The following is a 26,709-nucleotide window of genomic DNA, read 5'->3' as shown; positions in this document are numbered from 1 at the left end:
CCATTAATGGCTCCATGATCATCTGGAAAGTTCAGCTGTCTGACACAGATAATTGACCATCCATATAAACTGTACCTACAAATCATTATTTCACTACAGCACTTTCACTGCCCTGGAAGTCCATTTTTTTTGGTCTTTTTATCAGGGCACAAATGAAAAGTGTAAAACTGATGTTTCAGTGCTCTTGCATCCTGTAATGTGTTGAATCAGATGCTTTACACAGTGGATTAGTCTCAAACAGAGCGAGGGTGTTATGCTGGTTGATGGACTGTGTTTGCTCCAGTTACAGTATAGTTTCTACTCCCAATAAGTGTTGGAACAAGAGTAATTATTACATTGAGAGCATCAGGCTGGTAACTGTGAGTTTATATTGTAAAGTTAAGGGGGGAAAAAAAGAAATCCTTCAAAGTGGTACTAAACAGAAGGTGTGATCAGTTGGGAAGTAAGATGGAGAGTCTAGTGAAAAATGATGTCCGATTCTGTAATTACAAACAAGGTACTCTTGTGTCCCTGGAGCTGCTTGATAAAAACTGCCTGCCTCTCAGAGTGCTGTAATTCAAGGGAGCAAATATGCTTGAGAGATAGTTTTTTTTCGACACATCTTTCTGTGACATGACTGCAGAAATTACAGACGCTGCTCCTGTGTGCCGAACACAGAGGAGGACCACGTGTAAACCAGGGCAGTAATGTAATTTAATGACATTGTGTAATTAACCCCAGCCTCGTTTAAGTCCCTTTTTGTCGCAGCTTTTCATTGCGGATATAATGGGTTTGGCCTATTATGGTGTGGGCTGCAATCAGATTTGAAGAGGATACGAGCTTGTTGTGAAAGGACCCTAACCCCAGACTGTGAGCAAGGACAAGCGAGGAGGTGAAGGAAGAAGAGAAAGAACAAAACAAATGTCAGCATTTGAGGCTTATAGTATATAAAGCGTCTGCCTGTATGGTCTCACTACCTGGAGGGTGCCTATTCTGGGCAGAGGGTTATGTTGGCGTGCTGGGGAACAAGAGACCCCCGACCAGCAGGGAGGCTGAGGGCTCATCCTTCAGGCGATGTATTTCCTTCGCCTGCCAAGCACAACCTGAGGAGAAGACGAGCAGGAGCAGGGGTGTGAAGCTGACAGGAAAGGTGTTAGGGCAGCATGTTGCACCGAAGCCGCTTGATTTATTTAGCTTTGTTGTTAAGCTGAGTGTCCCTCTGTGTCTGTCATTTCCTTTTCCCTTTCTTTCTTTGGGCTTGATTATCGTGACATAAGAGTCAATTTACAGGTCTGGCAAAACCACCCAGTTGTCATAGTGACAGTGGAGCAGGAACAGAGTGTGACATAGTCAGGGAGGTTGTGTTTGGATGCTGTTGACTGAGTCGTGATCCTGCTCCCAATCCCTTATCATATCAGGAAGGGTGAAATGTACCCACATCGCCTTTGTCAATTCTCATCAGAGGCTCTGACAAAATGTTTCTGTCTCAGGTGCCTGAAATGTTCATACAGCTGATAATTTACAGCCATAAATTCCACTTGGAATTATTGTAACACTGGCCACAGATTGGTTTTGAAGTTCCCTTTCACATATGAGGATTGTTCTGATCAGACTTGCTCACAACAACAGGAACATATTCAGAACATTCAGTCAAGGGGTGGCGACTGGTAGAGCATGCAGGAGGCAGGACATGATGTATAAATTCTGCTGCGGTTTGATTTCAAAATACATCAACACCGATGTTGGCCCTTAAGGCCAAACACTTTTAAATCTGATTGTCTTTCCAAGTTCTTCTTCGCTTTCTTCTAGTGACTGTAACCTCTTTTTCATCCTGCATGCATTATTTGCATTCTTCTTTTTTTTCTTCAGTTATGTGTCTGTCTCATATTAGAAACGTCATCAACATGCACACTTACTGCTGAATTCTGACAATTCTGACTAACTTGGATCTTGGTGCACATGTTAGCAGGGGGCTGGCAGGAGAAATTATGGAAAATGTCCTGAGCATGTGACTCTGTCAGTTACATTCTCACATACAGCCCCTCCTGAAAAGTTCAAGAAAATGTCAGGAGTTACGTGCATGTCGGCATGGTTATTTCACACCCTATAACTAGACCTCCTGATTGGTTTGGATTCATCGCTGAAATATACTGTATCCGCAATGGTAGGGGAGAACTATAACAAGATATCAAGAAAATATGAATCCTCTTTTATCCTCCCTCTGGATGATGGCGTGCCAACACTGAATTACAGACAGAGGCATGTTGTGTTGTATGCTCAGATCTTGCCAGATTTACCCAGCGCTTTGCGTAAAGCCTGAAAATTCCTCAATAAATAAACAAAAAGGTAGACAATCAACCCAGTCACACATCTGATTCTACAAACTCAGTCATTTGATATTGTATCTCCTTTTTATCAAACACACTTTGGCTGATAATAACAAAGGATCTGCCTCGTCACAAACAAAACATTTGATTATGTGCAATTCATATTTTCAAATGTAGGAAATCACACAAAATACTTCAAGTACAGTACTTAAAGGTATGTTGCTCACTAGCTTTGGCTCCATTTATAGTCTTGTTTTTTAACTTCCAGTTGCTATTGCCAATTTAAGTCAAAAGTCAAGGTCCCAGGTCTCAGTATTTTTTAACACATGTCCATATTTTGAAAGATGCCGCAGTTTCTTAAGTTAGACATTAATATTATATATACTTATATATATATATATATTAATATTAAGTCATCAAAAATGATCACAGATACATTTTTTAGGTTTAATTAATCGAGTACCAGCCTTTCAGGTTCAATTTATTTGTCTGTTAGAATTAAAGTTTTAAAACTTCTGACATGAAGGCTGAGTCTCCAGATGAGGGAGCTTGAGGCTCAGCTTGTAGCCAATTAGAGGACTCTATGTATTGAGACCAGCCCAGCAGGGTCCCGTCTCTACTGTTCCTCTGTGTGAGATCTGTCTGAAGAGACAGTCACATGTGACCCTGATACACACAGTCACAACATAGAAACCCGGACTCTGTTCGTTGTTGGAATATTTGAAGTTTATTTAAAGTAAAGATTCAACACATCAGCTTTTTCCTCATTCTGTCTGAGTTATGATATATTGAAGAATGTTTCCTTAACATCATGTTGTTTTCTCTCAGTAATGCAGAAAAAATGAGATTTTGAGAGGCTTACACAAAAGTACCATTCAATTTCTGAATGTTATCTTTCTGGCCTGTGGCAGTTTGGCTCAAAACTTAATTACTTCCATACAGCTGAATAACAAAGATATAAGATTGTCATCTTGAAATATGAGTAACATTATTACAATGTAAACGCAGCCTTTTGAAGATCCAGCCAGGCCCCACCGTGTCTCCTGCTTTTTATGTCTCGTGGACAGGTGAGATGAAATGCACATGCTCCATTCGTCTTACATCTCTGAAGTGTGGACAGGATGAAAAACTGAAGGGTTCCTTTGCTTGCTCCTGTCCCCGAACAAGACAGGAAGAGGGACTCGGGTTCCTTTGAAAAGTATCAAATCAGCCAAACCCTGGAAGGTGTTGAAATCACTGCACTCTTCTTCCCCTCTTTCTACTCGAATGTAAGGATCAGACGGCTGAGAGGAGCTGAGTGAAACCACCTTGGCTGAGTGTGGCAGCCTGAGACACCCCTCAAACAAGCTGAATGCACGCTCACAAACATTAGCCCCCATGTCTTTTAAGCAAGATCATTTGAAATAGCTCTCACACAGCTTTACACTCAAGACATTAAAAATGCCACTGTAAGTGAGTGGTTGTTAAGCCCTGCTTGTCTTTGTTAATGTTCCAGCACTTAGTTAAAACTTTCTCTTTCCACCTGGCACATGTACAGTGTAAATTGGTGAATTAACCACTTTAAATCTTACCAAACAGCAGATTCTTCATTTTAGACGGAGGTACAAATCAGTCACTGTCTGAAATGACAGCTGTCTCAGCTGCAATCTACCTCATCAAGCTAATATTTGTGCGTTAACTTAAAATTCTGAGTCCGGCTGGAAGATCAAGCTGTAATTTATTCTAGAATAATGGCTTGGCTGTTAAAGTTACATGTTCCCATTTGAAGGTGAGGAGTTAGGGTGTTATGCTGCCTGTATACACCCATTTCAAACTATATGTTACCATCACCGTCCACATACTTCCATGCGTCCTTTACGTTGTTATGGTATTTAAGCAATACATCCCCTAGAGGGCAGGGCAGAGTCAAGAGTTTCTGGCAACAACAAACATTTCGACAGTGGAGGAGGTTGCGAGAATGTTCCTCTTAAGAAAGTCCCTGTGACTGGGTAACAACATGTCGATAGATACCCGTCGTTTCTTACAAAGACGCAAAGTCTCTCCTCAAAAACTTCTGCCATTGTTCAAATACTTCCTGTGTACTCATAATGGCTACAGACTTTACCCAGAGTTCACCTTTCACACATGCACAACACAGCGGGGGTTCTCTGCTCAGACGCGTTCACTACAGCAAATAACAAACCCTCCGCATTATTCAGGTGAGAGGTGGAGCAGCAGACAGAGGCAGGAAGTGATGTATTAACCCTGCTGTGGCGATCATGTGATTTGTTTGACAACACAGCTCTTATTGCCACGAACACTCGTGACATCTTCGTCAGTTTCTGTGTGGTTGTATGCGTGTGGCATCTCTTTTTCAATGGGAGATATTTGTTTTCTTTTTGTTTTTTTAATTTTTTTGTTGTGTGTGAATCCAGTGAGGGATCAACTCCTGGATTTTTACGGACTTGGAGAAAGTCACTGCGGACTTCAGTGTTGTAATAACAATATATTAACAGGAGGTGTTCAGGGGATTAGTAACCAGTACAAATGATAAAGAGTCAGTTCTCACAATCACATCAGCACATGTGAAGTCACTAGAGCAGAGGTGGGGACCATTCTGCCTCTGGACCATATACAACCCACTGATCTGACCTGCAAGACAATTCATAAGTACAAAAAGCAAAGGTGGTTCATGAGAGACACATCCACCCACTGACTGTCATCTGAGTGGATCCTGGAAATAGAGCGGCATTAAAGAGGTTATATACATTTCTGTGATTGTGGTCTATAGTTCAGAGGAATATGGCTTGATTTAGAAAACTCTAATGTCAGACGAGGACAGAGAATAGCAGGAGCCTTGAGAAAAACATGAATAATTGGCAAGTGTGATCCACTTCTGTCATCTCCTTTACATCCCACAGGCCTAGGCAAGGGCTGTGCAGTATCACAATATATAATGTGCATTGAGAAAAAAAACATTAAGGCAACAGCATAAAGGCAACACAAGCCAACATGGAGGAGCGTGAACGTGTCACAGAACAGGGTCATTCCAAACGACTCTGACCAACCAAGATAAAAAATGAAGCTTAAGCTCAAAGCATGACCATATGTTGAAACTTTGCATTAACATGAAATTAACAGTCAAACTTGCATAATTAGCTTTTTTTTATCAATATTATATGAAGTGTAATAAGCAGTGGGCCTCTCTATAAACTGTGTTTCTATTTATTCACTGAATTTGCATAAAACTTGGTGTTATGTATCTTTATCTGGTTATGAAACAAGCTTTATCACCATATGAAATTTTGGTTTTATCGCTATAGGTCAGATGATGTTTCACGTTCTCCAGCATCGACCTCAGTGGATGCTTGTTATTCTTCTCCTCCATGTTCTCCCATCGACCCATTGTTAATAGTTAATAGTGACGGACAGATGCAGTGGAAGACAATAATTGGAAGAAACAAGCTAATGGTAGTTTGAAAGGTGAATGGTTTGCAGCGCATGGGTCCAAATTGTTGTTTAGTCTTAGTGTTATTGTTTCAAAATATGGTTCATATTTTAACTGTTTTACTTCAAGTGCCTGAGGCTGCTTTCCCATCTCAGATTCTTGGACTCCACTGTATCTCTGAAGTGCAAATCATTCAGAAAGTCCCTTTACATGCAAATCCTCATGAATCACCTCATTTCAGTCCAACCATTACTATCAGCTCCTGGAATGTGGATTTGTTGTTTCCATTGCTGATTTTCTACACTCTCAAAATGTACAAAGCTGAAAAGAGACATAAGACACCTGTATCTATGCGTGTGGGTGTGTGTGAATCCAAGGTTGAATGCTCAGTATACTGTGGGAACACAATGATAATCTAAGCTTTATCAGTCCACAAAAATCCAACATCTCATGCTCTCTCTGCTGATGATTAAGATCTGGATCAACCCTTTTCTTTTTCTGATCATTTCAGCCAATTCCCTGCTACTTTATATCTGCTTTCTTAATTCAAATGATGTTTTTCTACTTCACGTTCTATTTGTATAGAAGTACTATTAACCTATTTATATACGTGTCTCTGGTTAGATGCTCCTGCTCTAAGTTAGTTCTCTATAACTTTTAAATTCTATTAATAACTAAATAAGAAATTTGATTGTGATTTGTGTGTAATGTGTGTAAATCCTGATTAGTGCACGTCAGCTGAGAACTTCCCACTTCAAACCAGTGTACATATTAATACAACCATCAATGTAATGTCTTATAAAAAAACCTGTTATAACCTACTTAAAAGTAGCTTTAGGAAACCTGATGAATTGATGTCTTCTTGCCAAAGTTTGTAAATAGCAGTAAAAGTAAACTTCTTCCGCCATCCACTGTGTGTTTCAGTATCAATAAATCATATTTATATATTTATCAATATCATACTTCTTCTTCCAAAAAGGTAAAGGCATGAGGCCAGTCTTTTAAGATAACAATCACACTCTATAGTAGGAAGAGTGAAATCTTAATCGAATGTTAGAGCTGTCTGATATGAAGAGATAACACATCCCTTTATTTCAAAGTATTTACATAATTTGTTTATGCGATTGTAAGGACAAAGACATTTTCAAAAGCACTCGGCACTTGCTGGTCTCTGTATGATTTGCAATGGTAAGTGCTTGCTCACCACACTTGTCCACGTCCCTCCAGCTGCCAGGACTTTGTTGCATGCACTTTCCTGTATGCTCATTTAATGTTGAGCAACATGCCCACAGTTTTTGAATAATTCAGTTCAATTCAAATCATAATATACATTATCTCAAGGCACTTTACATAGAAGGTCAAGACCTTAAAATGATAAGTGTGTTGATTCCCTGGCAGACATACTCAGGAGTGGAAATGTTGAAGAGCCAGCACAGATAAGTTCAGGTTTTTATTTCATAGATTCTAAACGTAACCTAATCTGCCAAAGAGTTTCAGTTTCAGAATCAGTTCTTCAAATCCAAAAGACTTGTTAAAAAACAGACATTTGTTACTACTCTCTAGTAGTCTCTGTAGTTTCAAACAGGGTGTGTGTGTGTGTGTGTGTGTGTGTGTGTGTGTGTGTGTGTGTGTGTGAGACAAATTGTGATTTGAAAACAGGGGCTATACAAATAAAACGTGATTGATTGTTTTCCTGATTGATGGATTGACTGATTGGTTGATCATATGGTAGGAATGAATGGCATCAGTAAAATAGTAATAAAGCTAGCATTGCTTGTTTTGGGTATATACAGAGGGTATACATCACCCCTGCAGTGCTTTTAATTTTCATTGCAGCTAATCTGGTAATTTTGAGCCAGTCTCATAACCCACTGCTGCCAAACTGTCATTTTACAGAACAAACATCTATGAACTTTTGTGTCACACAGGTTCTTTCCCTGCAGCCGTCTCTCGTGGCAGCTTAAGAAAGTTTGAAATGTTTCACTGTAGATAATTGGAGCCTTAACTTTAACTTTAACTATCAACTGATAGGATTTTAAATGGGTGTGATCATGCAAAACATTTTAATTAAAGCATCACCCCCTGAAGGAGAGAGCTGGGGCTCTTTTCCCACCTGGCACTGTGACATCTGAGTTGACTTTACAATTTCAGTAAATCTTTTTCTATCGTCTGCACATGCTTATTGTAGCATTTTACCTCAAGATGGAAATGATAACATGTAGTCTAATGGCAGATTGTTACTTTTCAAATATCCCCTCTGTTTTTTTACATCTCATTGACCTTTGTTTACTGGTTTGTATGCAGTGGGCAGATTACCACAAAACTTGGTGAAAGGATGCAGTATGGGTCAGGCAAGGTCATGGATCTGGATCCTGGGGCAAATTCAGCACTTTTCCACTTTCTTCAACATTTTGTGTTTTTTTTAACTGTTTCACTGAATTCCCAGGAAATAATTCATGGATCTTGAAGACAATTAGCAGTAAGGAGACTAATCTCTTTTACTAGCTGTTGTAGGGTTGATACTATAGCAGCTAGAACCGCCCCATTTGAGTTGATCAAACTTTCATTACATTTACATTTCACAATTACATTTTGTACATCCATCCATTCATCCATAAATGTCTATAAATGATGAATTGTAGGTTAAGACCAATCAGAAATTACAGGAAACCTGTCTAAAATCCTGATGAAGACCACTGATGAACCACACACAGTTCAGAGCTGGCATCAGAATGAGCAAATCATATTTATAGTATATGATTCAAAATTCATAGCAGCTTCTTTTGAGTTTTAAATAAATGAGTCTGAGTCTAATTCTGCTGTAATTATAAAGCCTAATAGCCTAAACTGCTGTAACTGCCTCTCTCTCTCATTCTCTCTGCAGTGTCCGTCTTTTTCTTTGCTCTGTTGCCATGGTACCTCAGCGCCTCACCTCTTAAATCTGTTTTTGTGCTCCTATTAAAGGCTTCAACACCTGAACCCACAGCAGCGCCGACAGCAGCAGTAGCAGTAGAAGAACCTGAATCACAAGACGAAGTCTTTGGTAAGAGCTCAAAGCACGCCTGGAATCTGAATTTACATGCATATTGATATTTATCAGACCTTTAGACTTTTGAGCTGTTTAAATAATAACCCAAAGAGAGTAAGCATGATCAGGAAAATTCTCCACCCTGAGAAGACTTACCACCATTAATAGAATGTCTCCTGCTGCTCTCTGTGACTGATGACTCCTCAGGTGTGAAATCCCTGATGTGTTCAAATTGCACCAGCCTCTAGAGCCTCTGTGCTCAATTTTTAATCATTGAATGTGGGTTTGTGCAGAAGAGCATTCATGTTCAGTTAATATGAATATGCAATCACAATATTGTCCCTCTATGATGGTCATGATTGACTGCTTAAGTTGTTTAAGATGTCATAATCAATAGGGTTTTTGGTCCAAAAAAAGTGAAATGAAAGTTTAGCTTTTCTTCGATGTGTTTCTTGTCAATGCTTTAGTGTTAAAGCTCGGTAGAAATCATATATGTCAAATGTATCTCCGTGAAATTAGAGGAACATTAAATCCTCGTGAAAACAGTAACTCCTGCAGTGCAACATTGGACTGAAGTTAACAGTCTGACCTATCGCTCTTAATGATGAATGAAACGTGGTTTGTGTGTGAGACTGTAATTATTCCTTATTATGGGAAAATGTTAGAAGTCAGTGTTCCACGCACCCCAACATTTCATTTGTCACAGTTCTGCTCCTAGAGAAGTTCATTCACGTTCATTGTGATGTGTTGGGTATTTAAGGGCAGGGGTTAAAAAGTTCCTTTGTAATACTACAGCTCAGCAGATGAGGGCAGAGTCTGATGCACAACAAAGGCCTTCTGTATGTTGGCACTATGCTACTTGAGTTCAACGCTGTTATTTTTTTTTTACAAAATGGGATAAAGGGGATTTTCCCGGAGGCCAAAGAAAATTTTGAATCCTTGTGCAAATTGTTTTTTCTATGAGGCGATGGCTCAGATATAAATGGTCCTCCTGCTGAGATAAACCTCATTTAGTTATCTAAGCACTCAATTATGTATGGCACATTATTTTATATAAATTGCTCATAATAAACCAAGATAATGTATGTAAAATATTATGAAATAAAAGCTCTACAAAGACTTAAGTTAAAATACAAGTTGAAAAAGACATTTCTTATGAAATCGACTGCTCTAATGTCTTTTTATCTTTCCTGAATGAAACCATTAGTGTCTCTGAAGCTTCCGTTGGCTCTTGTCAACTTTGATGATTGGAAATGAGTGAAAATGCAGCCTCAGGCGCTTTTCAGAGTGAAGGAAATTATTCATTTTTTGTCCTTGCATACAATATTGTGCTGTGGCCAAACACCCGGAGCCGAACATCATCTACAGACTTAAAGTGTGTTGGCTTCTAGAGGCTTCTTGTTTGAGCTCGGTGGCATGCCAAAAAAAGTAATCACACCCAATAATGAGGAGAGACAGAGGTTTGGGAGGAAAGTTGGTTCTTCACTTTGCAAGAGAATGAAACCTTCAAGATGTTGGCCTCATTTGTCTCGGAGGAACACCGAACATTCAAGAGATAGGGGGATGGAACACAAGGGCAGTTTTCTTGTCTCAGTCTCCATTGTTTTCAGGGTGAGCTGAGGTGAAATGCAAGAGAGGGGAAGGATTTGGCCACGTTACCTCACTGCAAGAGAAAAACGAGAAATAATAGTTTGCTTGTATAAGCCTCTTTGAATGTGTGTGGGTGAACAGCATGAGATGTAAATGTCTGATGCTAAAACAGTTTTGCTTGTATCTGCCAATACAGAGGATCAGTCAACAGCCATTGTAAGTGTTAAAAGCATCCCAACCCCCTCCCCTACAGCTCTCGTCTTCACAGGGTACCTCACAGTTAGATACAACGTCTTCACTCAAACTGCAGAGATGACAAAGATATTAGTGAGATTCATAGTCCACCATATATCAGAAACATAAATTCTATGTTTTACTACCACTCCCTCTACAAGGGCTGAATATGAAATAATACTTGGGCCGAAACCGCAATTTTAGCTTCAAATTGCATTTTTACACATTTTCTTTAGGCTATAACTCACAATAATTAATCTAAAAGGTGTGAAGGAAATTTCAGCAACAGTTGGAAACAATCTCACCGGCAAATTTACACAGCTAATTAACGATTTCGGTCTCCTGGCTACACTACAGGAGTGAAGTGAAAATTGGCTGTGTGCTCTCCACATACCAGTATCAGTAACCACAGGGAGAGATTTTAAAGATTAAAAAGAGAAAATGTCTTTTCTACAGCCCGAAGAGACCTGCGGAGTGACACGTACTTATCATGGTAAATGTTCTCGCTGGTTACATCGTTTACATTTTACATAAGTGGTTTACAGCAAGATCAGTAGTTTTCAGAAAGGAAAATATTTGATTTTTAAGTCTGTCATAATATGGGTTTGGATGTACGACTGTAACCCTGCATGTTCAGGAGCTCCAGGATCACAGCTGGGAAACATGCTGGTAGTTTGTATTGTCAGCTTGTTAATGCTAATGCTACGTTCAGCTTTGGTTTGTTATTTAAAGTTTTTATTGTCAACCAGCTGTTTATCATTTATATCAAGTGAACATCTATGGGGCTCCTAACACTCTTCTGGAAGTTAACTAAAATAGCTCAGATTACTCAATTTTAGCTCAATTAGGAATTTAACTTTTAAAAAAAAGTAATCCATGTAAGAAGTTGAAATAAAAAAGTCTGATCATTTGAACATTAGTGACCTAATCTCTATAAACATATTTTGCATGTGAATACGTAGTATCTGTAAGGGAGGGAAAGCTTTCGGTTTCAATTTCTGGTTTGACCAATCACATTTGAGCAGGCATTGGTTTCCTGCAGGTAAACCGTCTGTATCCAGATAGCTGTTAATGGACGTTAGCCAAAGTAGAGATTAGCCAATTTATTGTTAAAACACCTAACAAAAAATATCAGAAAAAATCCAGTCGTAGATGTCGTCTCTCGACTCCAACTCCAGTCTTGTGTCTCACGTTGCTGGTCAGACTGTAAACAATGTTCTGTGAATGGAACACCGAGTCTTGGCCAGGTTATTAACTCCCTGCACAAGAAGCCTCAAAATATTGGCCGTTCCCCCCGGAGGTCAATTCTTGTTCAGACGATTGACGACGAGCTCCGAGAGTGATTACAACGTGATTGTGTCTATTCCATCGGTTCAGGTCTTCTGGTACACACGGAGCAGTATTGATTGATTATACAACAATGCAGAATCATTCCCACTGCATCAGGGGGTGCTGGCACTAACCAACTGATTTTTAAAGAAATGTCAATATTGACCTAATGAGAGTGAGTGAGTGTGTGTGGGTGTCTGTGTGTTTGTGTGTGTGTGTGCTTGTATTGCATTTGTGTGTTCTTATTTTATGCTACAGCAGAGTAATCATGCCTCCTTATGCAAAAGGAGGAAATTTATTAGCACCTTGCTGTTCTCACTTATTCTTCAACAGCAGAGCTATACCTTGCAGAGGCTTCATCAGATTGATCTGTTAGCTATACGCTGCCTCTCCTGCAGTTTATTATTGTCCCTTGTGTTAAACACTTGTCGTTGATCAGCATGGGGCAAACATTGAGGATCCACCACTTCAAAGCAGCCACGCGCACAACACGCTTTTACTCTTTGGGGACAATGTATTATCAAAGGAGGAACAAGAAGTTATCTGACATACTGAAACTAACTGTATTACTAATCAGGGTGGATTAATGCTTCAGTCAGCTTTTTCTTTTGGCTTTACTTTGACCTTGCGATGAAACGTGACTCTTCTCTATAACTAAAGCCTCTTTTTTAACCCCAACTTCCTCAGATGCTTCCGGCAAATCATAATGAAAACACAAATTTATTAGGATGCAGAAGTGGCAAATAAGCGAAACCAAACCCCCAATCTGACTGCATTTTTCATTATTCTGATTTTCTAAGACATCAAAATTTACCATTACGGAGCTGTGCAGCATGAAGGGAAATAATGAGCTTAGCATTTTGGTTGGTTCATCTGGTAAATGAAGGCAGGTGAGTTTAGAAGCTGTGCATAATGAGGAGCTTGTCTTAATTACAGTTTCCTGGAGGGGTAAGTGGAAATCAAAGCTCTGTCGTGATTTGTGTTTCTCAGTTATTGGTCAAAAAGCTGTTAAAACATCTCAGTGTTCGTGTGTAGATTCCACTTTGATGTGTAATGTTTAATCAATGCTCAGTGGGCACTGCTCTCTAGTGTATAATAATCACATTTTCTTTTAACTTTCTAACTCTGACTGAGGGAACATTGCCGTTAGACACATTTAAATCCTTCCTCTCATCTGTGCATCAAGGCTGAACTAATTTAGAGCCATTAGGTTGATTCGCAGCTTGGACTGATGAAAATAAAAGGAATTTCCGCACAGTGTGAGTGGTTTATGACGGGCAGGTTAGCAGCGCTTTACTTGAGCCTGCTTTGGTGTGGTTGTCATCAGCAGGCGTCATGACTCATCTCAGCCTGTCCAGTGTCTGGGGATGTCTCCATGCAGCACTTCCTGTTTGCAGTGCTTTTCCACTAAATAGCAAACACCACCATCGGCCGTGCTGGTTGTTAAAAGCCCATTACGGCTCCATTACCTGGCCCAGCCTGAAACAGGCCCCAATTCAGCAAAACAGACCCCCTCTCTCTGTCTGTCTGCCTGCTCCGTCCTGACTCTGTCTGGGTCACAGTTTCTTCATCACCACAGGCTGGCCTGAAACTCGGGAGCACCAGAGAACAGTGTTTGGATGTGGATGGACTTAGCAATGTTTGCTTGACCAGACATTGTAGGGAAATGATTTACAGATGGTTTTGTTTGTTTTGAACATATAGGATGATCGGCCAAAGACAATTCTTTCAGAGGTGTCCAGTTAAGTTAGCTCTTTTCTGACCCCTGCAATAAACAATCACATTATTGATTTTTCCTGGTATCCTCGCTGATGCACACTTTTTATTTTTGCCCAAATTCCAGTAGGAGTAGATGGTTGAGTTATGTTAAGTTAAGTTTGAAAAAGATTTTTCCATCTTTCAGAAAGATTTATGCCATCAGGACTTCTGCCTCTTGTTAACGCCAGAATCCAAGTCGTGGGGTGTAAAGTATTTGAGCATTAGGTTCAGTTAATGCTCAATGAATCTTCAGATGTCAATGTGAAGTTTTCACGAAATGCAGATAAATTATTAAAACTTGCGAAAACAGTGATATAGTTCTCTGACATTAAGGACAGAGAGAAGCCATCTTTCAGAAAAGTTTCTGGCTTTTTCTGTGAGGCAACTTGGCTTGAAAAGATTTACTTTTCCTCATAATAACTACTTTGTTTTTATGCTTCAGTCTCCTCCACCACACATTTTCTCATGAATAACACTTTAATGAGATGAATCAATATGGTTACCTAAGCTCTTACATAATGAGTCAATCTGTTCTTTTGGAAATAATTGGTTATTTCAAAAAAGCATTTGTTGGTGTATTAATGGAGCTTTGACAATATAGTAGAGATGTATCTGTATTTATCCCTACATATATTCTTTAATTTAAGCATACACAGGCTTTTGTAGGCCTAACAGTTCCTCCCACTAGAAAGATAGAGGAGAGCTAGAAACTCAAGAAACTGCATCGTTTCAACCCGTCCTGAGTGAGAGAATCTTTTCTAGCTTCACATTAGAGTCTGTACAAGGAAACTGCTCGCTGTCTTCTGAAGAGGTTGTTTTAGAAAGTCTGAGTGATGAGGCTGCTGGGAAAGTCCATTCAGTATTAATCACCAAATATTAAAGTCCACCACCTAGATTTAAAGAATATATAATAATGTGTATATGGATAACTGGGATTAGTCAGATACTGTAATTTTAAAAAAAATAATGAAATACACAACATAATCATACAGGCTGAATTCAGTTTATTGTCTCTGCTTATGACAAAAACTTTATGGCCCTTTGCAATTTTCTAAAGAAACAATAGCATTAATTGACTTTAAACATCTTAGGGAATTAAAACGTTTCTTGTTTTTACAGTTTCTGTTCTTTTCTAATGTTTGACAAAAATAATTACCAATGTGTGTATAATTCCCCTTTGTCCTCTCTCTGGAGCCATAAAACAAGGCTTTTATTATTGTGACTTGAAAAGGGCCCATGTTGTTATTAAAGTTATCAACAGAAAAGCCATATGTGTGTGCCGTATACCCCATGCTGCTGTGATTAAACTCTCCATCAACTAATGTACAAAAAGACCTTTTCAAAAGTTAAACACTTCACTTTCAAACCCTGTCGTTGTGTTGCAATGCCACAAAGTTAAAACAGTTGTAGAGAGGTACCAACACAGTGTTTCTACTCAATAAATTGGGCTAATAATAATACAAAGAATAATAATAATAATAAAATGAAAGATTAGAAATACTAAATATTCAGAAAAGCTTGATCTTGGCCCTGTGCAGTTTTTGACCTCTATGCAATGTGACAAGAATGGCAAACAACAACGTAGAGGTGGTACAAAACAAAGAAGTGTTCAGATAACTAAATAAATCTGAGACTATGTTACATAAAAACATAAAAATAGTAAAAGGACAATAAAAATAAATAGATGTGAAAGGTGATAAGAAAACGAAAGCAAAAATGTGATTTAAAAAAAGTGAGAAGTCCCTGACCCTGCAGGCCTTATCTCCAGTTTGTTCAAAGCTGAGGGGGCCTGATGGCGAAAGTTTTCAGTTTCGATTTTGGACCAGCCAGCAGGGTTCCGCCAGTCCCCTGCATGCTTTGATTAGCGTGGTTGACACTGGACCCTTAGTTCAGGTTGCTTTGGTCATTGTTGGTAATGGCGTGTGTGATCACAGTGACACATGAGGGTTTCATGTGAGAGTTATGAGACTAATGCAGCAGTGGAAGGTGGAGGTGGTGTGTATTTGTAACCCTCAACCATTGTACCCCTCAACAAGAGTAACCCAAAGGATGAATAAAGAGGGATAAACAAAGACAGTCACAAATGTAATAATCATAGTAATATCTGTCATTCATATAGTGCCTGTAAGGTACCTCAACTGTACAGAGTTAGGAAAAGAGAATAGAAATAAAAATAAATTAGGACAGAAAAGTAAAAGTAGAATAATGCTCGCGAGGGTAAAAGAAACAAGTGTTCAAAAGCCTTTGTGAGCAGGTGTATTTTCTGGATGGAGTAGGGTTGGAGAAGGTCAGGCAGGTGTTGGTGGGTCAGGGCAAGAAAAGGATTTATAGGTAAGGGGGAGGACTTTGCATGTGAGACAGGAAGTCCCCAGAAACCAGTGAAGGAGGAGAAGGGTGGGGATAATGTGCTGCCAGGGCTTCATTCAGGTTAGAAGTTCTGCACATACTGTTTGATTATCTGAACAGGCCTCAAGTGCAGTGGTCCAGACGGGAGGAGGTGGAGTCTGTGGAGAGGGGACTGAGTGTTATCTTCTGCAGTACGTGAAAGCATTGTACATACAGATAGAGATGGCCACATAATGCAAATACATTGAAAGGCTATAGTTGTGGAGTGGAAGAAAAATTGACTTTTATAAAATAGCTTGAGATGGAATAACTAAAAAAGCAAGTAGCTGATAAGATTATGCACGTATTAGATAAGAGACTGTCCCCTGCTGATCAGACTTGATTTTGGAGTCGTCCCCCTCTCAAAGTCACTCTTGAGCTTTTATAAGGGAATGATATTGATGTGAGCCAGTTATCACTCATTCCATACACTACGTGCTTCCCACCATAATTACCTCTGGGAACTACTGGCTACTCAAAATGTTAATGGTGGAACAGGTACTCTCAGATTGCAGTGATTCAGTCCAAGCCTGGCAGGGTTATTCAAAGTGCTCCTCTTTACTGCAGAGGTGGAGCAGAGGGGGCAAACTAAAACTCACCAACGGCTCATGGGCTCATTGTAGGTTTTGTAGAGAAGCTTATGAAAACACAGAGCATCCCATAATGAAAAGAGAATTAAAACATGCTCTGGTAATTATATTTCTCCCCATGAAGTCTTGTGCGTGTTTCTCTGAGGATTGACAGCTGCATGGCGGTGTTAACGCACCACTGTTTGTGATGTACACAGCTGAGTTTTCATTCCCTGACAAGCCCTTCATCTGCTCGGCTCAGCTCCTTCTGCTTTTGTCCGTGTGATTGTTCTGTCTCCTTCTTTAATCTGCCGGCTTTACTGTTGGCTGTAAACACAGGAAGTAATATTTTTTATAAAAGAACAAGTATTATGGATTTTTTGCTGCCACAAACAGCACGCTCTATCACACTCACACCCCACACCTCTGAACAAACTTGCTCATGCAGATCCACTAAACTCTTTAAAGTTGCACGGCTTAATATCTCATCAACTCTTTCATTATGACTTTTATAAAAACAAAATCCTTTTTCCGCGCAGTAAACTTATGGAACTGGCTTTGTAGCCCGCTCAAACACTCATTAATGTTTATCAGGCGGCAGATTTTTCTGAAGAGGAAGCTGTTCAGTCAAGGCCAGTGTATTTGTGCACATTTTATACAAGAAGGCAAATTAAAGTGCTTTGCCTAATGTATCACATGCATTAAAAAAAGACATTTAGCATAAAGCATTAGGACGAAAATGAAAATGCTCAGTCAAAGGCATTAGGAACATGGACGTTTTAAACTTAGATATTAAGCTAGTCAAGCTCTGTGCCCTGCTTTTTATTTTTTAGTCTTCTTTCCTCTAATTTGTTGTATGTTTTTTGTAAATGTAAAAGGTCTGAAAATTGAAAATGCCCAAAGTCCTCAAACACCTCACCCCCACAGGCAAACCAGTTCCTGACGCCCCTGAAATACTGTGCCAATAATCCGACCAATACTTCCAGGATATGGTGATATGGTTGCATGACATCACAATGCCCCACATTTGCATAATGCATGTGCAGCGGTTAATCTGGTACTTCCCCTAAAAAAGCCAAGTAAAGCGAGAGTAGAGGTTCGTACACGTAGTTGGCCAATCAGAGCAGACCAGGCCTTATCGGGAGGCGGGGCCTTAAACAGAAAGGAGCGTTTCAGATGTATCTCTGATGTGGTCTCTACCATTTCTATCCTTCTGTCAACATTTTTGTGCAAACAACACAAATGTATGTGCCTCAGGCTCCCAATCCAATCCAGCCTATAACTTATCTCCAGACAGCTTTGATCCCTTCCAGTTGGCAGTTTTTGATCAAAGACTTGTAAATGCAGATAAGTGCACAAGTGCATAATTTACTCCAAATCATGTAAACATAACAAAATGTCACTTAAGATTCATATTCAGTCTTTAACTCCAAAGCAATGAAGGGACTTAAAGTTTTCTTTTCATTTCAAAACTATATTTCAGTGAGCATCATCATTACAGTACTCCAGCAGCTGAACCCTGTTTATTACGGTGCATCACACTTTACACAGAGTTTTTTACTCCCTTGATATTCATCCATTAAGTCTTACTGTCATTGGAGCAGCTCCCTCACATCTCTGTTATCTCTACTGTCACGACAGTAACAGTTATTCCTCATAGTGAGGACAGACAGCATCTGCCTGCTGCTGCTGCCATAAACCACACAGATAAGAGCAGCGACAGGGAACCATAGCAGTAGAGTTACAGTTGAAGCAAGCAAACTCATTAGGTTCGTTGATACTTCCCTATGGGTTTATCACTATAAATACATGCATTCATTTAATCAACTGCCAAAAAGATCTTTAATCAATGAGCCTAAAACAACAGATACATTACATAGTCTGCACTGAGTTCATTGCCAATTTTATCATTTGAATTTGAATTAGTTACAATGTCACTGTCGAGCCAGATAATTATTCAAGTAAATATTTCTCACTGTTTACTTTCTCTTGTAACCCTCTGTTTAACTTATACTTATGAGACCCTCATAGGTTTACGCCATTGTGCCATCTAACCGGGGCTTGTAATGGAATAATATTTTCAGTAAATGTCTTTTGTTTTGGCATGTACCAAACAAATGCAGCCACTGCACATGTGGACCTCTTTGTGAGTGCGGAACTCAATTTGGAACTAAATTAAGCAGCCCCTTCGTTTAGCTGCCCAAGTGATAACAAACGTGACTCGGGCCACATTATTTTCTGCAGTTTAAGAAGTTCGAGCACTACGGATCTCGAGATGCACTCTGTATTTTATGTCCAAATCCAACATGAGCCCAATGTTTTCTCTGATTACAGGCATGTGCATGTGTTACAGTGGAAATCCTGGCCAACATCACCAAACCCAAATATAATTTAAAAAGATAGGTGTTTTTATAGCAACGGATTAGCATCCTCTGTAAGAACACAGGTCTTAAAGACATGCTGTAAGTAATCGAGCTCTGTACTTTCATTTAATTAAAAATTGCAGTAGAATTACAGACCTTTAAGAACGATAACCATTGTCTATTAAGTAAATTAGTGTTTTATTTAAAAAAGGAAGAAAATAAAGCAGTTCAGCGTTTTTTATTTCTTGTTTTCGCTGTACTAGCATCTCCCCTAAAATTGTGGGTTCTGCAGGTCCACATCTCTCTGTATGTATTGAATGTGTGTGTACTGCTGACTATGCATACAGCACAGTATTGAGATAATGTAAGAGTTTGTTCCTCTGCTGTACGGTTCTCAGTTGTAAAAGTGCAGTGGCTCAGTCATTTGTCTCTGTGGCGGAGGATGACTCTAGCTGGTACAGGCCCTGGCACTGCCAACGGGGAGCACCTCCTCTCCTCCCCCCTCAAAAGCTCTGATTGTTAAAGGGCAGCATCCATCACTGGACCAGTGTTCTTTGGTTTGACACCATTGTTCACATTCTCCCTCTCTGTCCCCTCTCACCTCACTTTCTCTCCTCCGATCTCTTCACAGTTTCTCTCAGGGTTTCTCTCTCTCTCTCCGTCAGATTGATGAATGAATCTCACGATCACTCAAACATGCAAAAGCGGCAACATGTAGCGCATGGACAGGTTTTCTTATCGACCCAGTTTATACAGGCAGTTCTTTCCCATGTGTCTGCAGTTTTTTCCTGATTGATTTCATGTGGACAGGAACCATCTCTATGTGCATTCTGTTTCTGTGTGTTTATGTGCCATGTCTCAGATTGTGCCTCCGTGTGGCCATGAGTTCAAGAGACCACGTCATCCGACCTCGACCATCTGGCAGGACAATCACTGTGTGTGTGTGTGTGTGTGTGTGTGTGTGTGTGTGTGTGTGTGTGTGTGTGTGTGTGTGTGTGTGTGTGTGTGTGTGTGTGTATATATATATATGTGTGTCTTTGTGTGTGTGTGTGCGCGTGCATGCGTGTGCTTGTTAGCAGCTGGGTCTGTCAGAAGAGTCCAAGGGGAGGGGATGAAAGACAACGAAGATTACTAAAGTAATACCCTAGCCACTGTATCCCATATGTCTGACAAGATGAAGTGAAGAAGAGTCTCATAACAACTCCACTTAGACCGGAAGTGCAGCTGTGGATGAGCAAGTGTCACTTCCTTAATGGATTTTGCTTCATTGCTCTCTCTGTCCCCTTACATTCATAATATACTAAGGGATTATTCAGGACACTTTCATTTTTTTTCATTATGCACATAATAGTCTATATACAGTATGTAGTCACATGAGCCTGAGCTATTGGATCTCAATTAATCTATCTTCTATTAAATTTAGCATCTAGGGCAGTAAGCATTTGTCTCTTCAAACCACCTCTGTAACCTTATTTTTTCTATAGTGCAACTACATCAGTAACAAAAGTGACACTGAGATGAAACAGAATTGGCCGTGTCTCTCGACAACACCAGCATAGGGTTATGTTGCTCTGGTATTCTAGTCTCTGAACAGCATGAACTGGGGCCAGTTGTTGGCTTATTTACTACTATTCTCTATTCTCCTATTGAATTTGCATCTAGTTGTAAATACACCCGTCACATTTGTGAGCTGGTTAACAGAGATCTGTATATATAGATAAAGGTGTGGTATAAGTTGTGTGAAACAGACTAGACCATTTGAAACAAATTGTCTGTGGTCACAGAGATTAGAATCGTTCAAATGGAGTTCATTTGGTTCACCGTGAGACTCTTCTTTAAGGCATCCGTGTGGCACTTGATTGAAAGAAGTGACTGTGCAGCCACCTTCACAACTTCTCAACCCCGAGCATCGCTGCATAGTTGGGATGCCTCTCACACTGTGACTTTGAGAACGTTCTAATTATTGGACACTGTTTTCACAGTGAATTTTAGGAGCCCCTAGTTATAAGGCTGTCGTCTTGTGATGAGATCTGTGTGCTCCATCTCGGTTTTACTGACGTTTGTTGTAGCAGTTCAACGGTTTTGAGATCTTAAGTGTTTGGCAGAGCAGAATGTTTGTAGACTGTGTTGTGACCTTAAGCTATTAATATGATATAGTTTCTCAAAAATCAGTAAGGCGCTGACACAAGCATCCTACTGGTTTACAGCTTCAGGACATTAGTCATGTCCACTTCCATATTGAAGTCGGTCCATTTGTCAAAAAAAAAATTCACGTCCAATGTCTCTATGAGTTCCGAGAACGTCCCTGAGCACTGATGATGGTATCAACCAGTGTTGAGTGGTATTCTTTCTCTCGCGCTGTCCCACTCTCCTACTTGAGACAACCATTCACACTAGCTGCCAATGAAATGCTCCACAAACACAGCTGTCGTGACAGAGATAAAGTTAAGTGTTAATGCAGCAGGATGAATGGCTCAAGCCAGCTTCTGGAGAAATATAATTAATCTCAAATTAGAAGGTTCTCATGCCTGAAAGTATTAAGAACATATCAAGTAGGGTTTCAACTAATTAATAGTAATAAATAAAAGGGAAGTATTTTATATAAGTATATAGAACTTATAAAGCCACTCAAGGGAAAAGTGTGTTTGTTTCTTAATGGGGTCAGATCATGGTCATTCAGAGCTTAACGACCGAAGAGATGAAGGAGATTTAGCCAGGATCTACGGAGTGGGAAATAATTCAGATTTTTCATTGTGGTTAGGTTAAAGTTACAGTCAGGCATGAGGTTTTGGTTTGGTTGTCCACAATAAATGTAAGACAATGTAAAGTCCTAATGCGAAAAGCTGTGAAAACTTGTGTGCGTTTGTGTGTTGGTGTGTGTAGCAAGTCTTACAGGCAGTTGGGGGTGAGATGTGTTGTCAGCAGATGTATTTGTATTTTTTTCAAATGCAAATGGAATGATAATCATCAATTTTCATACCATGGTGGTACACCATTAGACATTTTGGTCATTGTAAATGAAACACCTACATTATATATAAAAGCAGCAGAATGAGACTGAGCCAGGTTATTTGATGAATATGTTCATATCACGTTGTGAGAAAAACCTTTTACATGTTTGATTCACTCCTGTCAAGGAAACGAGAGTGATGCAGAAATGGGTGGAAAAAATAGACAGAGAAAATAACATTAGTTGGTCGGGAAACAAATGGTTGTGAGGACCTCTTCGTAATAACAAGGGCTTTTATTTTATTTAGTAGTGCTGCAAGGTTAGCCTCACATCTGGTTGGATGAATACTGCAGCTACGACACAGCTGTGTATATAATGGAGCTTGCAACACTAGCAGAAAACAAAGGTGGACAGAGCCTCATTAGATGCAGTGTGGGCAAAAGTGTTTTTTTGGGTTTTGATGCAACATGCAAAAAAAAGATGTTTAGCTACATCTTTAAACTTTTCCCTTTTAGCAAAACCCTTCCCCATTTGAAGACACTGTGAAGTGGAAAGGTCATGAACATGGCTTGGGTTGTAAGAAGGGAGTGGTTCTGCTGCTCTTATCTTGTCGAGAAAAATCTCTGGAGGACTCACGTCCTGAATGCCAGATGGGGTTACAGAGACAGAGAGCGTCTTTTTTCTTTCAGGCCTGTGGGTGCTTCAGATCCACCATGAATGCAGTGGCATGGGGAGTTTTTTGCCTCTGGGTAGGAGTTTTGGTCTGGGGCCACATAGCGAAGGGTGTTTTTTCAGAGGAATGCTTCCCGTGCCTCGGTCCCCCCACAGCCCTTGTTGTTGTCCCAGATGCTAAGCTGCACATCCTCTTCACACTGATGAAGAGGAGGAAAAATGAGCTTGAGACCCACTCCATGCATACCTCTTCCCTTCTAGATGCTGATCTTTCCCATCTTCCACGAATTTCTCGGCTGAGCAGATCAGACAGGCTGTTTTTGGTTTTCGTTTACTGTATCATGCAAGTGTGTCTTGTTGACATTATGAAAAGCGTAATGTCAACATATTTTGAAGGTTGTCGGTATCTCTCTGTGCTAATAAAGGCAGGTGATAGAGCTATGTATCAGACAGAGCATATGTACAACAGACGCTGACCTCCGTGTCTTCTCCTCTGGTGGCCTGAGGACCTCTTTGCTACATCAGTGACAGATAGTCCTAAAAAACTCTCATTATCTGGAGATTCAACACATTAGTAAATCTGGTGGTTATGAAAGGAGCCAGCAAAGTGAAGGCAGCACGCTGTCAGCAGATCCCTGCTTCTGTCTGCAGTGTTATGCTTCAGACTGCTGGATAATTGGCCCTTAGTGTTGTTTACAAGTTGCTTTGCATAACCAGTGTCCAAACAGTGATGGCTGCAGCTGGAGGAGTTTGTTTTTTAATGTAGTGAAGGACAATAGACAGGAAAGAGAAACAGGCTGCATCCCATTTGGATTTCCACCCCCCCACCCCACCTCAGCCTCCTTCTCAAAAAAACCGAAGAATGACTTGAAACGCCTATTTCCCTTCACATTTCAATATTTCCAAGGGAAGCACAACCAGGTTCAACTGTAAACGGTCACAATGAAAATGACAGTTAATGTCTGAGAAGTGACTTTGAATTACACCTGAATATAAGAGGAGATTAGTCCTGATTGCCAGGCTGAGTGGCACAGACAATTTAAATTAAGGAAGATTGGGTAGGTGTGTGGAGGAATCTATTTAGGACTGCTCGCTGTCAGACTGACTGCCTGACTCATGTTATTAAACGAACGGTTAGATTAGTCATGGAGGAAACAAGTCAGTGTCTGATTGACCATAATTTAGATATTGAGCCTTGGCCTAATCAAAAAGTAGGAGCACAAGCCGTCTCACTGGTATTGGTGATTGGGCTGGGTACCAAAATACCTACCAGCAGGATCTCAAATATTTAAAATCACGTTAAAATAAATATATATATATATATATATACCTACTACTGTGTAGTCTGGTCAAAAAGTGTTACTCCAGAAAATGAAGTTACAGAAATAATAAAATAATGAAAGTTTTTTTAATCATCATATGCTTAGTCAACATCACATTTAATGGTGGCTACACACTCTCTTCATGGATCTGGCAGTATGCAACCTTCAGTTGCCATGTGATGTAATGACGCACCTAGTGATGCACAGGATTCATTCAAAACCAGAGTGATGTGTGAAGAGTTTTGCACTTGATATTTCAATATGTAACTTAAGTATTAAGTATATTAAACCGTCAATGTCTGATTTGCCTTAACAATAAATTAGCCGTTCCTATTATTGAGAGTCAATTTGTGTTATTTTAAAGAATAAAAGTAAGCAAGGTTTATCTCATAGCTCGCACTGTAAGAGGTGAACCAGAAGAAATTGATATAACTTAACGGGAGAAGGAACTTTCAGCGAACAAGTCAAAGACAGTTATTGTGAGCTGTGTAGAGAGCAGGCAGCTGTGTACGGGTTTGTAGATAGGGCAGAAGGCAGAAAGAACAAATCATAACATTGTGTCCTCACAGTTTCCTTATCTAACATACTGGAGTTGTCATGATGCATTACTTACAGTTCTTGTTACCAGTCAGGCAGCAAGGTATTGTCTTAATTTCCTGTCTCTCTCCATAAAACATACATAAGAGAAAATAGTATAGATTAGAGGGACTTGCTTTATACAGTCCACTTGTTTTCAGTCACATTTTTGCTCATGTATTTAAAACTCTTATAAAGTTAATAGAATATTTGTATAATCTTTCACAGAGACATTTGGCTCCTACCTATCATCTTTTTCACAGACACCATGCAGCTTTAATAACAATATATTTTAATAATGGATGTTTGGTTTGAAGAAAAAAACATGATGAAGTAGGTAGAGAATAATTGAATATAGCTGATCGCAATCATGAGAAGCAGTTAAAGGATCATTACAGTCTTTTTCAATGTGATGGATTTCATTTGGCACCCAGAGATAAAATCATCTCAGATCATTATTTTTAGATTGTGTATGACGGTGGTAACTGTACAGGTGAGTACACTTTGTTATCTCCGCAGGATTCCATCATTTCAGTAAAAGGTGAATAACATTGATACATTCCAGAACAATAATAAAAGCACCTTGTCATATTTTTTGGAAGATTGAAAACAGTGGGGTTTCAGTGACTTGACCGTCCTCCACTCTGAAGAAGATTTGTTTTGTTAGACAGAAATGTCAGCATTTGGCCAGCAATCACTAAGCTACCCCTTTTCCACCAAGGTTGTTTAAGACCTAGTCTCTAACCAGTTCTTTATGTTTCATGTGACCAGAAAAAACTGCTTTGACCCTGAAGAAAGTAATGCTTAGTTCAGGGGCTAGGGGTGGGACCAACCAAAAAACATTGTGACCACTATTTTTGCAAGCTGTACAAATGCTTTAAACCTGTCGTATTTGGATGCCAATGGTACAGTGCAATACAGTTGCAAAGCCAGGAGCAAAACTTAACGAGACTCTGTGATCCGCCATTGTTGATGTTGTGCTTGAAGTGCTGCTGGAAAATCCAAGACATATACAGTGACAAAATGGTGTGGCTGTATGGCTCTATAAGTGGTTCCTAAAGGGTTGGCAAGCTGACCCAGCTTTGAAGCAGCACATATTGCATTTTATTGCAGAGGTCTGTCAAGCAATCAACACAATTTTCAGACAGAAGCTGAAAAACTTTTCAGATTGGAAGGTCTGTAATTTGCACTGTTTAGAAAAACTTTGTAGAAAAAAATGGCGAAATGCAGTTATAGACAGTCCACCTCTTGTTTTAAGGAAGTGTTGTGCATTCTGGGATGCTTTTCTGCTCACCAGTTTTTTAACTCAGATTGAGATTCAGATGAAATTATCTCAGATTCTAGCATTTTCAGACCAAAATCTGTCACCATCAAACCACTGAGATGTTTTCCTTAGTAGGATGTTGGATGTGAACATGAATGAGCAGATGTTCAGCTGTTCTTAAGTGCTAAGTTAGTAATAATAACTAGTAATAATAACACGTCTTTTGAAGGGTTTTTCTTGAAACTGTTGACTGCTGACAAACACACACTCCTCAAATGAAAAACTATTATCAAGAAATCTGGCATCAAGCTGAGCGGGAAAGAGTCACTTACTTTTCTTTCCATCTCAATTTAAAAGACGTTTCAGAGCACAGGGGAGACTATGGAAACCATTCACTGCAGGTTTTAATACGTAGCTCATCCTTGTGCACAGATGCCTATTTTAACAATAAATAGCTAATATGTTAGCGTCAGTATTATTCAAAGCCATAATGTTCAAGTGGGCTAAAAGCAAAACTGCACATAATTCCAAAAATACCATAATCACAAAATTACTTAAAGTTGCTTTATTTATAAGCTGTGGACCTCTTAATTTCTACATTTCATTGATTTCACTTTTGATAATAACTTTGCATTAAATCAGCTTTTAACCCTGAAAGAATCTGATTCATTTATACTGGGAACTCGTTCTGTCTCAGAAGGGCCTCTAAGAGCTTGAGCTTTTCGCTGAGGCTTGTTCACCTTGACGAGGATGTGATTACATGAGAATGAGATGCAATGAGCGAGACAACATTCACAAAGTACTTTGTACAGCAGTGCAGGGCAGGGTGTGTGTCGGCCCTGCTGTTGCCATCTGGGTCATGGGATTATGCTGAAGAAGAAAGTATTAGTAGATGGTTTTTATTAAGGCATTTTACCATCATGTCGCAATACACAA

General features: G+C 39.7%; 1 protein-coding gene across 1 annotated transcript in view; it reads left to right on the top strand.

Annotated features, from left to right (window-relative positions):
- LOC109632023 (myelin basic protein-like) overlaps positions 1 to 26,709 on the top strand; it is a 48,369-nt gene that overhangs the window by 18,931 nt on the left and 2,729 nt on the right. Inside the window, exon 3 of the mRNA XM_069537764.1 lies at positions 8,698 to 8,776. Within this exon, the coding sequence (XP_069393865.1) occupies positions 8,698 to 8,776 (79 nt within the window). The remainder of the gene's footprint in view (positions 1 to 8,697; positions 8,777 to 26,709) is intronic.

This window comes from Paralichthys olivaceus, chromosome 13, assembly GCF_024713975.1.
Source record: "Paralichthys olivaceus isolate ysfri-2021 chromosome 13, ASM2471397v2, whole genome shotgun sequence".
Classification (NCBI taxonomy): Eukaryota; Metazoa; Chordata; class Actinopteri; order Pleuronectiformes; family Paralichthyidae; genus Paralichthys; species Paralichthys olivaceus.
This window is presented reverse-complemented; position numbering and strand designations above follow the sequence as displayed.